The sequence below is a fragment of the Ctenopharyngodon idella genome, chromosome 17 (genome assembly GCF_019924925.1).
Source record: "Ctenopharyngodon idella isolate HZGC_01 chromosome 17, HZGC01, whole genome shotgun sequence".
In the NCBI taxonomy this organism is placed as follows: Eukaryota; Metazoa; Chordata; class Actinopteri; order Cypriniformes; family Xenocyprididae; genus Ctenopharyngodon; species Ctenopharyngodon idella.
This window is the reverse complement of record NC_067236.1, coordinates 29,746,351-29,759,584: the sequence shown is the minus strand read 5'-3', so window position 1 is coordinate 29,759,584 and position 13,234 is coordinate 29,746,351. Positions and strand designations below refer to the sequence as shown.

The following is a 13,234-nucleotide window of genomic DNA, read 5'->3' as shown; positions in this document are numbered from 1 at the left end:
GTAAAATACTGAAAGGCTATTGGGCATGTAAATCAAAAGCAAAACAAATCAACATTTTTACAGCTACCTTTATTTATATAAAAATACAAAACTTAAAAAAAAAAAGAAAAAAAAAAAAAAAGTTTCCATAGGAAAGCAATAATAAATGCAATCCCATCTCTTTCATTTCCACTTCAAATGCATCAGTGGCATACATTTCAGGTCAATAATACATATTTCTGGTCAATAATATTAATATTAAGTTACTAATCAAGTAAAAAAGTGAAATGGTCACTGAGGAGGAGGAGTAAATCTGTATGTGTCTTTGTGAAGGGTGAGATCTCCGTTTCAAATTAGACTGAACAGCAGCCATTTCATGAAATGTTCTCCCAACAATCTCTTAATGCTCCTCCATGGAAAGTAGCATGTCTTCCATTTGGATGTTTAAGAGGGGGAATCAGTTCAGGAATAGACCTTCCTCCAACACAGAAAATCAGACATACATTTAAACCTCCTTTGTATCCTCCACTCAAGTATCTGGCCTCAAATTACAAGTATATATATATATATATATATATAAAAAAAAAAAAATGAGTAAAAAAAGAAAAAAAGACAGCCACAGGACTGTCAGACAAACTGTGCGTCTTTCAGATCTGAACGTTTGCAATTTTTACAAACAAGCGGCAAAAGAGCTGCATTTAGAATAGTTAATTGAAGTTACTGAATTGCACAAATTTGAATATGATGGACCAAGACAGGGTTTGTGTGTAAACTACATGATAAACTCTGTCTGAATGAGAACTGGTTCTAGCTGTGGTAGTCAGCATCGAAGAGCGTTACAACACTTGAGTAGGGCATGGCTTGGCTGGCACGTCCAAGGTGCTCTCGCGTCCGCAGTGTGATGGCATGTTTCCAGTGCATTGCTCCTCAGCAGGAAGTGGAATCCCCTGGGCACGGATCTGCTGCATGCATTGCCTGCAATGAAAGTTCAGTCGGTCAAAAACAGCCTTTTCCATTAAGGATTCTTTTAGTACAAGAATCATACTTTTTATTTGGATGGGGTGTTTTTACTTTTTTTTTTTTTTTTTTTTTAATATTAGTATCATTTTAAATGTATAAAATATTCAAGAAATTCAGTGTTATTTTGCATACTACTGAGCATTTAGTATGGTGTTTATGGGCTCCCAAATCCTACTTACCAGGCTGTTCGGGACATGATGTAATAAATATCAGGTTTCTGGAAGCCATTGAAGGTGGAGGACGCAGCTACAGTGTAGGCACCCATGTTCTCGAAAAGCAGCCAGTCGCCCACCTGCATGTCAGGCAGGCTGCATTGCTCCACAATGCGGTCGAGCCCATCACAGGTCGGGCCCCAAATACTGCATGGGTACATGCGCTCATCAGGCTTGGGTTTCTACAAGAGATTATGGGTTACAGGTTAGTCTTAGTGGATAAAAACCAGTAAAGAAAAATATGGTGGACTAAAACTCATTTCCACACCTTGTGCAAAGTGGGCAAGACATGCGCATGGTCGTACAGAATGCAGTTGAAGGAACCATAAACGCCATCATTCACGTAGTACATCAAGGTTCTGTCATTGGTCCCATCCTCTTCTTCTGAAGTCGGGAAAAAAAAATTAAATCAAGTCAGTCAAGTCACATTTATTCATGTAGCGCTTCAATGTTGATTAAATTCAGTTCAATAACAGTGTTGATGCTGCAAATTAGTGTCATAACCCATCTCAATTCAGTTAAAATTTTCTCAGTTTAGGTAAAATGATAATATTACTGAAGTTTTAGTTTTTTTTTTTTCTTCTTTCCATTAAAGTCTGAGAATAAACAATTTAAGAGCACATTATAAACAAACATTGATGTTTTTGGATTTTTGCTTTACCATCAGAACCAGATTGCTCCTTCATGATGACCTTTTTGGCAATGATGTTGACTGCCAGCGTGTATGCAGACGCCACATAATAGCGGCCAGGTTCGGCAATTATCCTCACGCCAGAGTCAGCAGGGAAGTATTTATCCAGTGCAGGGTTAATCACAGCAGCGATCTGCCAAACAAAACAAACAAACAAACAAGTGTTTATCATCTACATGTCTTCAATCACCCAAAGTAAAGATTGTGATTTAAAAAAAAAAAAAAAAAAAAAAATACCTCTTCAAATTTCAGTTTGGTGTCATCTGAGCCTGGAAAGCCTCCGCCAATATCAAGCAGGGTCATGTTATATCCCAGCTCCGCCTGGTGGACAAAGCATTTTTCAGATTGAGTATATATTATTGCATAAATGAGTGTACTTTGATTTTTTTTTTTTTTTTTTAAACCGTAAAAGGCTACTCACCCCCATGTCAAAAACATAGCGTGCGTCTGAGATTGCCTGGCTGTATGTCTCAGGATCAGTGCAACCGCTGCCCACATGGAAACTGACTCCAATCACATCCAGCCCAAGATCCTTCGCCCTCTCCAGCAACAGACGGCTGCTCTTTAATGTGGCACCAAACTTCACACTTAACCTGCACACGGCCTTGGAGTCGTCAGTGGCGATACGGAGAACCAGTCTGCAGACACAGAAAATGCGCTTAATTGTCATGAACATCTTGTCACAATTCACAAAATCTTCCATTTTCTTTTCCATTATCTTATTTTGTAGTGGTCAACCTATATATGGGATTTTTTTTTTTTTTTTTTATTATTGGCACAAGTCGGTTTGGCAGATAAGTGTCAAGACTATTTCAGTAAATATAATGTAAAATAAATATAATTGCAGTAATTGTTATGCTGGTGTTATTTACTATTGATAAATTAAATAAGTGAGACTTGGTTTTCTAGTGAAGTTACTCACTTGGCACTATCATGGCATCGGGCCACCTTCATGAGCTCCACGTCACTGTCAAATGTCATCATCTGCACTCCGTGAGTAGAGGCGTATTTGATCTGAGACACCTGCTTGCAGGGGTTGGCATAGATGATCCTGCTGGGATCCACACCCACAGACTGCACGATCTGGATCTCCGTCTAGCAGAGGAGAGGATTAGAGGTCGGGTTAATACAGGATTAAAGATGTTAAACTTACTTAGAGTTTGCTGCTGAAGTCATGTGCTCATTGAGACACATGGAGAAGTCACATTTGCGATTTAAGGAACCTGAACGAAGAATCTTCCACATACCTTGCTCGCACAGTCGAATCCAGCTCCCAGAGACGCCAGCGTCGTGACGACAGCCCTGCTGTCGTTGCACTTCACTGCATAGAACGGTGTGATGCGGGGTAAAACGCGCAACCAACGGAGGTGCTTCTTCAGGACGTCACCCAGGTCAGCCACGTAAAAGGCATCTTTGTCATCCTAAAGGAAGAAGAGATGTGATCAGAATGGTTGACTGTATATGCATATGTATAATTATATTAAAATGAATACATAAATCTCAAAAACATGACCATGTCACATTTCATCACAAAATAAAAAGCCTTTTGGATAAAGAAAAGGAAGCATATTTTTGTATTAACTTCATTTTTTTTTTTTTGTTGTTGACAAAATCAGGTAAATGATATGGAAAAAAAAGATATGAAAGATATCTGATAAGATATGTGTAACGCCACTCTGTAAAAACCTTCTCTATCTATCTATCTATCTATCTATCTATCTATATATATACACACACACATATCTATATCTCTATATCTATATCTATTTTTATTTATTTATTTATTTATTTATTATTATATATATATATTATATATATATATATATATATATATATATATATATATATATATATATATAAAAAAAATAAATTTGGTGTACAGTAAGTTTTACTGAAATGGAGATTTCTGGCTCAGTGCAGGAAAAAAAAACAAAAAAAAACTCATTTTGATAAAATGGCATGTATTGTATGTATTGTAATATAAATCTACGGACACAAATATATGAAGTGCAACAAAAACTCTTAAGAGTGTACTTTGTATGTTTTCTTTTAAGCGGACAGGTAGGTATGCGGGTATAAACAAAGGGTTAACTTACTGATAAGGATGACTCGTTGATCTTCTGTTCCACGATATCACGTGCACAGAATCCCTCCTCCAGGAAGGTGAAGTCAAAGTCTGATCCAGTCAAAGTGGTCATTGTGTTTGTTCAAGAGTTGATAGCAAAAAACTGTTTAAAAAAAAAAAAAAAAAAAAAAAAAAAAAATTGACCAGGTGTTATAAAATGTGACCTCTAAGATAACAGACTTTACTTAGTGGCTGTTGAACAAGAAAAGACTCTGTCAGTGCACTCAAAAAAGCACCTTATCTTCGCTCCAATGACAGTTTAGGCACTGTGCAAAGGCAGCGCTCTGACAACTATCACAGGAAACCACAGCTACGGTGCAGTTACAGTCTCCACTAACCAGTAGTATTTTATTATCACTTGAGATACCATTCGAGTTATCAATAGTATGAGTTAGTTTGTATTTTCCAATGTCATTTTAATTTTAAAGTCTCTGTAATTCTAGTGTCATTTTTTATTTAAAATGAGAATTTTTTTCTTGGCAACTAGCATTAAATTTTATTAGCATTTAAATTTATTTTGAAAAGCGTGTAAATGGTTTTAGTTACTATAATAACCACAAGTTTAAAGAAAGCACTCGTATATGACATTTTTTGAAGCTTTTAGGATGTTCACACTTCAAATCTAACACTGAATTAAAATGTGAAAATTCTTAAATTTAAATCTAGAGAAAAACATTAATGCAGGATGTAGATTTAGTAATAGTTCATAAAAACACAGCAGTTACAGCAACTCATTTTTACTAATTTAGAGCTAAACATTACTAAAAAGTACTCACATTTAAAAACATCCATGACTTAAGATTCTATTAATATCCAATTTTTTTGTTTTTTTTCCAGTTTTTGAGTCATTGCTCCCGAAAGTCATAATGACTTACCAGATGAATGGAAGAGATGGAATTATAAGGTGGCTAACAGACGTCAGACAGCCACGGAGGTTCACCAGTGAAGTTGAATCCTTTCAGATAAGCCTCAAGGCCAGGGCCAGTGTGTACTTCTCTCAAGCAAGAATTCTGAAAGGATTAAAATGACAAGAAAATTATTACGTCCAACCATGTCTCTTAAAGCCTAAAGTGCATGTAACTAAATCAGTCCAATATACTCTGAAGTTTCCTGTAAGCCAAATTGTGTGTGAAACTTTCATTGCATGTATTAAAGTTACAACACGAAATTTGTGGTTTATCGTAACAGCCCATATCATGTGAGATTAGGAAATTGTTTCTCAATGTAACTGGAAGCTGCACACATTTTTGGACACTATGATGCCGGGCATTTACGCAAAGACGGGTAAAAAAAATTAGTCCCTCCCTTTCGAAGAGCGCGACTACACCAGTTACCCAATAAGGAGAAGCTCTGTTTGGACAAACTATAACAGGCATTCCATTCAGCCAATCACTGATCAAATCCAGCCGGCTTCCGATTTCAGCTCAGCCAATAGAATGCACTCATTCAAGCTAGTGAGGCTCTGCAGCGTGATACTCCTGACTGACTTCATTCATTGATCTTGATCTTGAGAATATCCGTTAGCGTTTACCAAATTATTAAGATATACAGAGTATTTTAGAAACTTCGCGCTTGATAACACAGCTGGTTCCGACAATAAAAATATGTTATATCATTTATTAAAACAGAAGTTAAAAGTACGCAGGAAAGCGTGACACACCGGCCACGTTGACTCACACTACAGAAGGCCATAATGTCATAACATCATACGGCACTACACATGTCACAATCATTTATATTAAACTGGTCCGAAAAACATTTTTAACGATGTGACTAGCGACAGATCGAACACTTTCTTAATTTATGATTAGACTGTACCATACTGAAAGTTTATCCCAACACAACGGTTATAATAACGCTAAATTTCACTCAATGATATAATATAACTCACCTTAAAACGCATTTACAAAGAGTTTTCCCATTAGTTCAGACAGCTGGAAATAAAAAACGTTGTTCTCCTTGCACACAAACGGATGTGGTGATCTACTGGCGCACTGTCGGAGTAAAAGCCGGCACTCTATCTCAGCCCTATATATAGTGACATGGTTTCCAAGGTGACGCACTAGCTGAAACCGGCTTCCTCTGAAAGAGCGAACCGGTTTGTTCTTGTTAGCGGCTTCAAGCGTGAGTTTATGGAGGAGCTGAATAAAGAACTAGTTACAGACTTCCCGCGTCCGAGTGAAACAAAGTTACTTTCTCATTTGGTAAATGATTCATAATTATAATACTAAAACCTGTTAATGATACAGAATCCCCTAAAATAAACAAGGGCTAAATATATTATATAACAGCTGAAATCTTTAAAAAAAAAAAGGGGTCTTGTGGTTTCCTAAACACAAACTCCCAATTGAAAAGTTTATATTTGTAGAGAAGTTTGAATAAACACACAAACCCATTTTAGTATTCTCTCTATGGGCAAAGAAAAGTTTGAATTGTAAAACAAGAATGATTTATGCCTATCAGTGTTGTTATTGATAACTAAAATTATAACTATTAAAAATGTTCTGTGACTGATATGAAGATGAAAGTAAAATATGAAGTTGTGAATATGAACGACTTAAAAGCATGAACGACTTAAAAGCACATAAAATGACTAAAACTTAAAATATAAAGGTAAAAGCTAATATATAACCCTTTCTTTTAAACTATTTGGCTTAAGTCACTTTGGTTAACTTTAAAGGGTTAGTTCACCCAAAAATGAAAATTCTGTCATTAATTACTCACCTTCATGTCGTTCCACACCCGTAAGACCTTCATTCATCTTCAGAATACAAATTAAGATATTTTTGATAAAATCCGATGGCTCAGTGAGGCCTCCATTGCCAACAAGATAATTAACACTTTCAGCGCCCAGAAAGCTACTAAAGACATATTAAAAACAGTTTGTGTGACTACAGTGGTTCTACCTTAATGTTATTAAGTGATGAGAATATTTTTTGTGCACCAAAAAATAAATAAATAAATAATGACTTTTCAACAATATCTAGTGATGGGCAATTTCATAAGTGTTTGGGAATTTCAATAGTTCACGTGACTTTGGCAGTTTGATACACGCTCCGAACCACTGATTTGAAACAAAAGATTTGTAAAGCTTCGAAGCTTCATGAAGCAGTGTTCTGAAATTGCCCATCACTAGATATTGTTGAAAAGTCGTTATTTATTTATTTATTTTTTTTTTTTGGTGTGCAAAAAGTATTCTCGTCGCTTTATAATATTAAGCTTGAACCACTGTACTCACATGAACTGTTTTAAATATGTTTTTAATACCTTTCTGGGCATCTGAAAGTGTTAATTAACTTGCTGTCAAAGGAGGCCTCACTGAGCCATCGGATTTCATCAAAAATATCTTAATTTTGTGTTCTGAAGATGAACGAAGGTCTTACGGGTGTGGAACGACAGGTGAGTAATTAATGACAGAAATTTAATTTTTGGGTGAACTAAACCTTTAAATATAAATGCATTAGGGGAAAACAGTTGTTAGATTTGCAGTTCTTTTTCTGAATTGAAGTGTTAGGATTGGGCCGGTGCAGATGATGTCATGTGGAAGAGTGTTTCTGTGCCTTTGTAACTTTTCCTTCCTCGTAACTGTGCCATCTGGTTCCAGTTAAACCTCACTTTCATGACAGCAGCTTTCAGTCAACATGCTGCAAGACCTTGCAGAAGATGCCAAAATGGATGTTTCCTCACCTTTTGCACAAACACCCCTTTCCGTCTTTTATCTTTGTTCTGCAGACTTTGTTGTCATCCTGCCAGATGTGGTGAAATTAGGAGTGGACACTAAATATATCAATCCTAAATCTCCCTATAATCAAAGGAGTAGACTAATCATGGTTATATCCTGTGCACCTGGTACCAGAAAGGCACTGCACAAACAAAATTTCCCTTCTTCTTTTTAAAATACACAATACTTAAGAAGGAAATTAGATCCATTAAGGCTCAGGAGCATCTTAACATAGATATGACTACATTACAAGTGCAGTATTTCATGCAGTGTTCACCATATAGGCCGTTGTAGGTAGGCTACTTGTCATCACATTCTAACTTTATAACACGTTGAATGATTTGATTTCAACAGCCGGTTATCAGACAACTGTTATCTTTGAATTGGTCCTTTAATTGTTTTCAAACCACTGGAATTATCTTTACTACTGCATATCACCCCAATTACGATGTAGTCACATAACTTCGCATTGACAATAACATTGGCAGTTACCTGAACATATGCAAAAGCAAGTCTCATATGAATCTTTTGAAAGTTCACATGAAACAAAATATTAATTCATGTAAATAAATATAAATGCATTTATATTTTTGTATTTGTTGCAAACACTGACCAACCTGAATTACTGTCAGTCACTTCAATCAATTAATAATAAAAATTAAAGCTGCAAACAGTGATGAAAGGCCCTCGCACCAGTGCCACCACCACCCGGTGGCTTTAGGAAAACAGAACATGAAGGGCAAAATGCATTTAAGTAGGTAAATACAGGAGGACTATGTCAAAGTCATTTGTATTTGCCACTGTTCCTGCTGCCAGCTGATGGCGCTATGCCTATAACAAAATTTTGGCACGTAGATGTCTTCAGGCCAGGACTCTTATTATAAGGTCTTATGATTACACTCACCAAATTTGAAGATGATCAGATTAAAACTGTAGGAGGAGTTTGTTAAATTACAAGGCTTGAAAATGGCAAAAACTGCACAAAAATCACTGAGGAAATTCAAAATGGCTGACTTCCTGTTGCGTTCAGGGCTTTGCTCTAAGAGACTTTTGTGACATTACATATATGTACCGAATTTCATGCTTTGTTGAAATTTTATAGGTGGTACTATCAAGCCATTTTGCCCCACCCAATTCTGAAACCCATATCAGATGTAAATTTTTGTTAGTTCTGACGCGTGTGCAAAGTTTTGTGAGTTTTCGAGCATGTTTAGGCCCTCAAAAATGCAATTCATTTTGGAAAAGAATAATAATAATAATAGTAATACAAAACGGAGCAATTCTAAGAGGGTCCTCACACCCTTTGGTGCTCGGGCCCTAAAAATACACATATAACGTTTGCGAATTCAGACAGAATTGCACTTAAATTTATTTACAAATGCTTCAAAAATCATTACTACTGGAAAAAGCCATACGCCTCTGTATTTCCATCTGTACCCTCACATCCTCGCTGTGGCTTTTGCACTGCTCCCTTCAACTTGAGAAACTCTATGATCCATGAAGACTACATTGCTGTGGTCAGGAATACGTTTTCCAGATGCAAATGAGCCCAGACCTTTTGTAATTCATCGTCTTGCCGTCAGTCGGTGTGTTTCCAGAATCCAGACAGAGCCATGATTTTTCCTTCAGAGGTCAACTAGAACATGAGGTCATTGTTTATTACTATCATCAAACACCACAAACCACATCACTTTCTCATGAACGCAATAATACTGTATTTAATGGGAAAGAAGGTTCCTATGTCAGTTTTTCCCCCTCGAGGCTCCAGGCAACACTTTTCATGTGGCAACATTTTCCACCCTTATCAAGATGTGCTCTAAATCAGTTATCCTAATCTGTCAATCATGCATTTTCCTTGGAAGTTAATGAAGAGACATCATGGAAAGAATAAGGTTTTAATATGTTTCTTTCCCTCTATATACAGTCAAACCAAAATGTATTCAGACACCTTGAACATTTCATTCATTAATACAGTTTATTCACTATAGTTTAAAAAATGGTAATTAGATATGACAATATCTCAGAGTTAAACTGTGTCAGAAAAAACAAGAATCTTAATTATGTCAGATAACACTTAAGCAAAACATGGTCAAAGTGTCTGAATAATTTTTGGTTCCAAATTTTTATCAATTTTACTGGTAGTTCACTATATAAAGAATTTATGGGTATAATATGTCACAGTTTACTTTATTTTGCTATCCTCACTGACATAAATTAACTATCGTGTCCTGCACCCACTAGAAAAAAATATCAAAAAAATATCAAAAACGTCGAAATAATTTTTAGTTTGACTGTACATCTGCCTGTGGCCTTATAGTGAACATCTGAATTATTTATATTGGGTTTATGTTCGATGCGCAGTTGATAATTCTTGTTATACACTGATGTTTACAGCTGTGTGTTCATTTGGAGACAAAATGGCACGTGCACAATATCATAGTTTCAGAAATAGAATAACACGACACACAGGTATTCTGTGTACAGTATACACAGTCTTGAACTATCAACCTCAAAGGCTTTATTTCTAGCAACACGGGTAGTTTTGAGTCAAAGCAGTTTGAAGGATGTGCCTTATTCCATCAAATCCAAACACTTGACATAAACACTGAGAACATGCTGGGTAAATAATTGGTATGAGCTTTTGTTTCACTTATCGAAATACTCACAGATAGAAAGCATTCCAAGAGAGCTCAAAAAAGGATATTTTTATATAAGAAGATGTGCATAAATTACGATGGAAACACATTTACCAAATAAATTCTTGGTTGTGTAACAAAAAAACTCACGCGACTTTGTCTCAGAAGATTATGTGATTGAATCTCAAATATTGTTTTAGTCATTCTGAAATGCCTGAGTAATTTGGTATAAACCATTTGTTATTACGTAATTTCAGTTATTTATTACAATAAAAAGTCACAGGCTTCCCTGGTGGCTGAAACGATTTATTATTTTATTACTGATATATTGTTCCAAGTTCCTAGGAAGTGAATATTTTATTCTCTTGAACACGAGATGGAAATGGGTCTCAAAATGTTTATTTTTGACTTTAGAAGGAAACATAGCTAGAGACAAGCTGTTGTGTCCCTAAAGGTACTATTTTTGTACATTTTCTCTGAGAGCTAGTGTATAATGTATAATGACAGTGAGACAGTGATTAGAGGAAGGAGGTTTCTATGTCACATATAAGCCTGCTGTATTTACCAAGACTGACCAGGTGACTGTTTTTCAGGGGCAGCATCTGTGATGGAAACAGACCAAAGAGCATTAAGACACTTTATGTGTGTCTCACACACACACACACACACACACACACACACACACACACACACACACACACACACACACACACACACACACACAGATCCAGGAGCAGGGTTATTATCGTTAACTAAAACTAAAACTATTAAAAGCATCTCTGTTCATTAAAATAAAGCTAAAATAAAATATAAATATTAGTTGAAATGTTGCCTTGGCAATAAACTGAAATAAATTTAAGTTGAAATATTTAAATTATTAACTGGAAATAAATGAAAACTAAAACTAAAACAGAAATAAAGAAGTGAAAAATAAATTAAACCTAAATCGAAATATTTAAAATAATAATAATAATAATAATAATAATAATAATAAAAATAAAATGAAAAAAAAAAAAAACACATAACAAAATGACAAAAAAAAACTAAAATTAACATGAAAACTGCAAAAAAAAAAAAAAAAAAAAAAAATATATATATATATATATATAAAAATATAAAATAAAACATTAATTGAAAAAATTAACATGAAAACTAAAAAATATAAAAAATAAAATATAATTCCAAAATATTAATAAAATGATAATAAAACTAAAATATGTCCAGGAGAGACTTTTAAAGGGCTTTTTTTTACCCAAAAATGAAATTTCTGTCATTAATTACTCACCCTCATATCGTTCCAAACCCGTAAGACCTTCGTTCATCTTCGGAACACAAATTAAGATATTTTTGATGAAATCTGAGAGGTTTCTGAACATAGGCAGCAATGTCATTAGTACCTTTCTGGGCCTTGAAAGGTGCAAAGACATCGTTAAAACAGTGAATGTGACTGCAGTGGTTCAACCTTAATGTTATGGAAAGACAAGAATACTTTTTGTGTGCAAAAAAAAAAAAAAAAAAGTGCAGCGCTTCCGGGTTCTACTTCAGAACGCCGGCTCAGTATTGGCCAACGCTGTTCACGTATGACACCACTCTATTGTGTGGATCTCCAGCTCCGCCCAGTCAAGAGCTCCAACTCCAGCCATTGATTCCATCACTCCACCTTGGCCCATCAAGCGTTGGCCAATACTGAGCCGGCGTTCTGAAGTAGAACCCGGAAGCGCTGCACTGTGTTTACAATGTCAACAGCGTAGGAGACTGACATGAAAGAGAAGAAACTGTTAAATAAAGTCGTTATATTTGTGTTTTTTTTTTTTGCACACAAAAAGTATTCTTGTTGGCACCATCTTGGATCCTTCCTCCTTTGGCTCCACCTGGGAACATTTTCCTTATGACTCCACCGGGCTCCCTCGTGCCTCCAGCTCCACCCTGGTCAGAAGTCGTGGACTTACGGGCCTTCAGCTACGCTTTGTCCCTCCACCCTTTCGGCTCTGTTGGGCTCTGCCTTCCCCCCGGCCCCACCTTGATTCTCAGTCCTCTGGCTCCATCTGGGTGGCCACATGCAGATCGACCTCGGCCTCCAGGACCATTGGTGTCACCCGGTCTTACTGGCTCCTCGTCTGCGCCTAGGGCACCACTTCTATTTGCCTCGTCTCCATCTGTCTTCCCCTTGAAAGTGGTCTGGGTCCCCGCCTGGCTCCTCCTGCTTTTGGCTCCTTCCACCATCATAATAATTTAATATAACATGTATGTTCTGTTTTATTGTCATTGAGTTTTGGGTTTCCCATCTGTGTTCCTTGTTAGTACCCTTGGTTTCAGCTTTACACCTGTACTGTTTTACCTTGATTTCTCTGTATTTAAGTATTTAAGTCCTTAGTTTCCTCAGTTCCACGTCCTTAACGTTTTGTTGTGAGTTATACCGTGGTTTTCTCCTGCATGGTTCATTTTTGGATTTTAATTAAAGACTGTTTTTGTTCTATTCCTCTTGATTGTGCACTTTATTGCATCAACGTAACAAAATCTTACCTGTTTTATTTATGTATTACTGACAAATATGCATCACATTGAGTTTGTTTATGTTAAAACTGTGTATTCCAAATGGATGGACATTTTATGTGCAATTCGAATACATAAATCCTAAATTTAGGCCTAAATATAGTGTCAGCACATGTCATGACGTAGTTTAGACAGCAGTCTTTTAATCCTCACAATGTGTAATTTCCTCTTTAAGCCAGCAGAGTCTGGATTAAACTTGTTCTTCATCCTGTCACAACTCACTCACATACTTACACACACTTAAACAATGTGCAATGGGCATACTTACTTCATGCATGAGATGCCTGTTAGCCAAAA

The 13,234-nt window shown here is 36.1% G+C and overlaps 1 protein-coding gene across 1 annotated transcript; it reads right to left on the bottom strand.

The window, feature by feature from the left end:
• Nucleotides 1–50: 50 nt before the first annotated feature.
• On the bottom strand, nucleotides 51–6,073 carry odc1 (ornithine decarboxylase 1). The gene is made up of 11 exons (XM_051868344.1): nucleotides 5,919–6,073; nucleotides 4,903–5,037; nucleotides 3,999–4,130; nucleotides 3,150–3,323; nucleotides 2,825–2,997; nucleotides 2,324–2,540; nucleotides 2,140–2,223; nucleotides 1,873–2,035; nucleotides 1,480–1,595; nucleotides 1,179–1,393; nucleotides 51–954 (listed from the first exon to the last, which is right to left on the bottom strand). Exons 3-11 carry the CDS (start codon nucleotides 4,098–4,100, stop codon nucleotides 816–818), a joined length of 1,383 nt encoding a protein of 460 aa, XP_051724304.1. The 5' UTR covers nucleotides 4,101–4,130; nucleotides 4,903–5,037; nucleotides 5,919–6,073; the 3' UTR covers nucleotides 51–815.
• Between the last annotated feature and the right edge of the window lie 7,161 nt (nucleotides 6,074–13,234).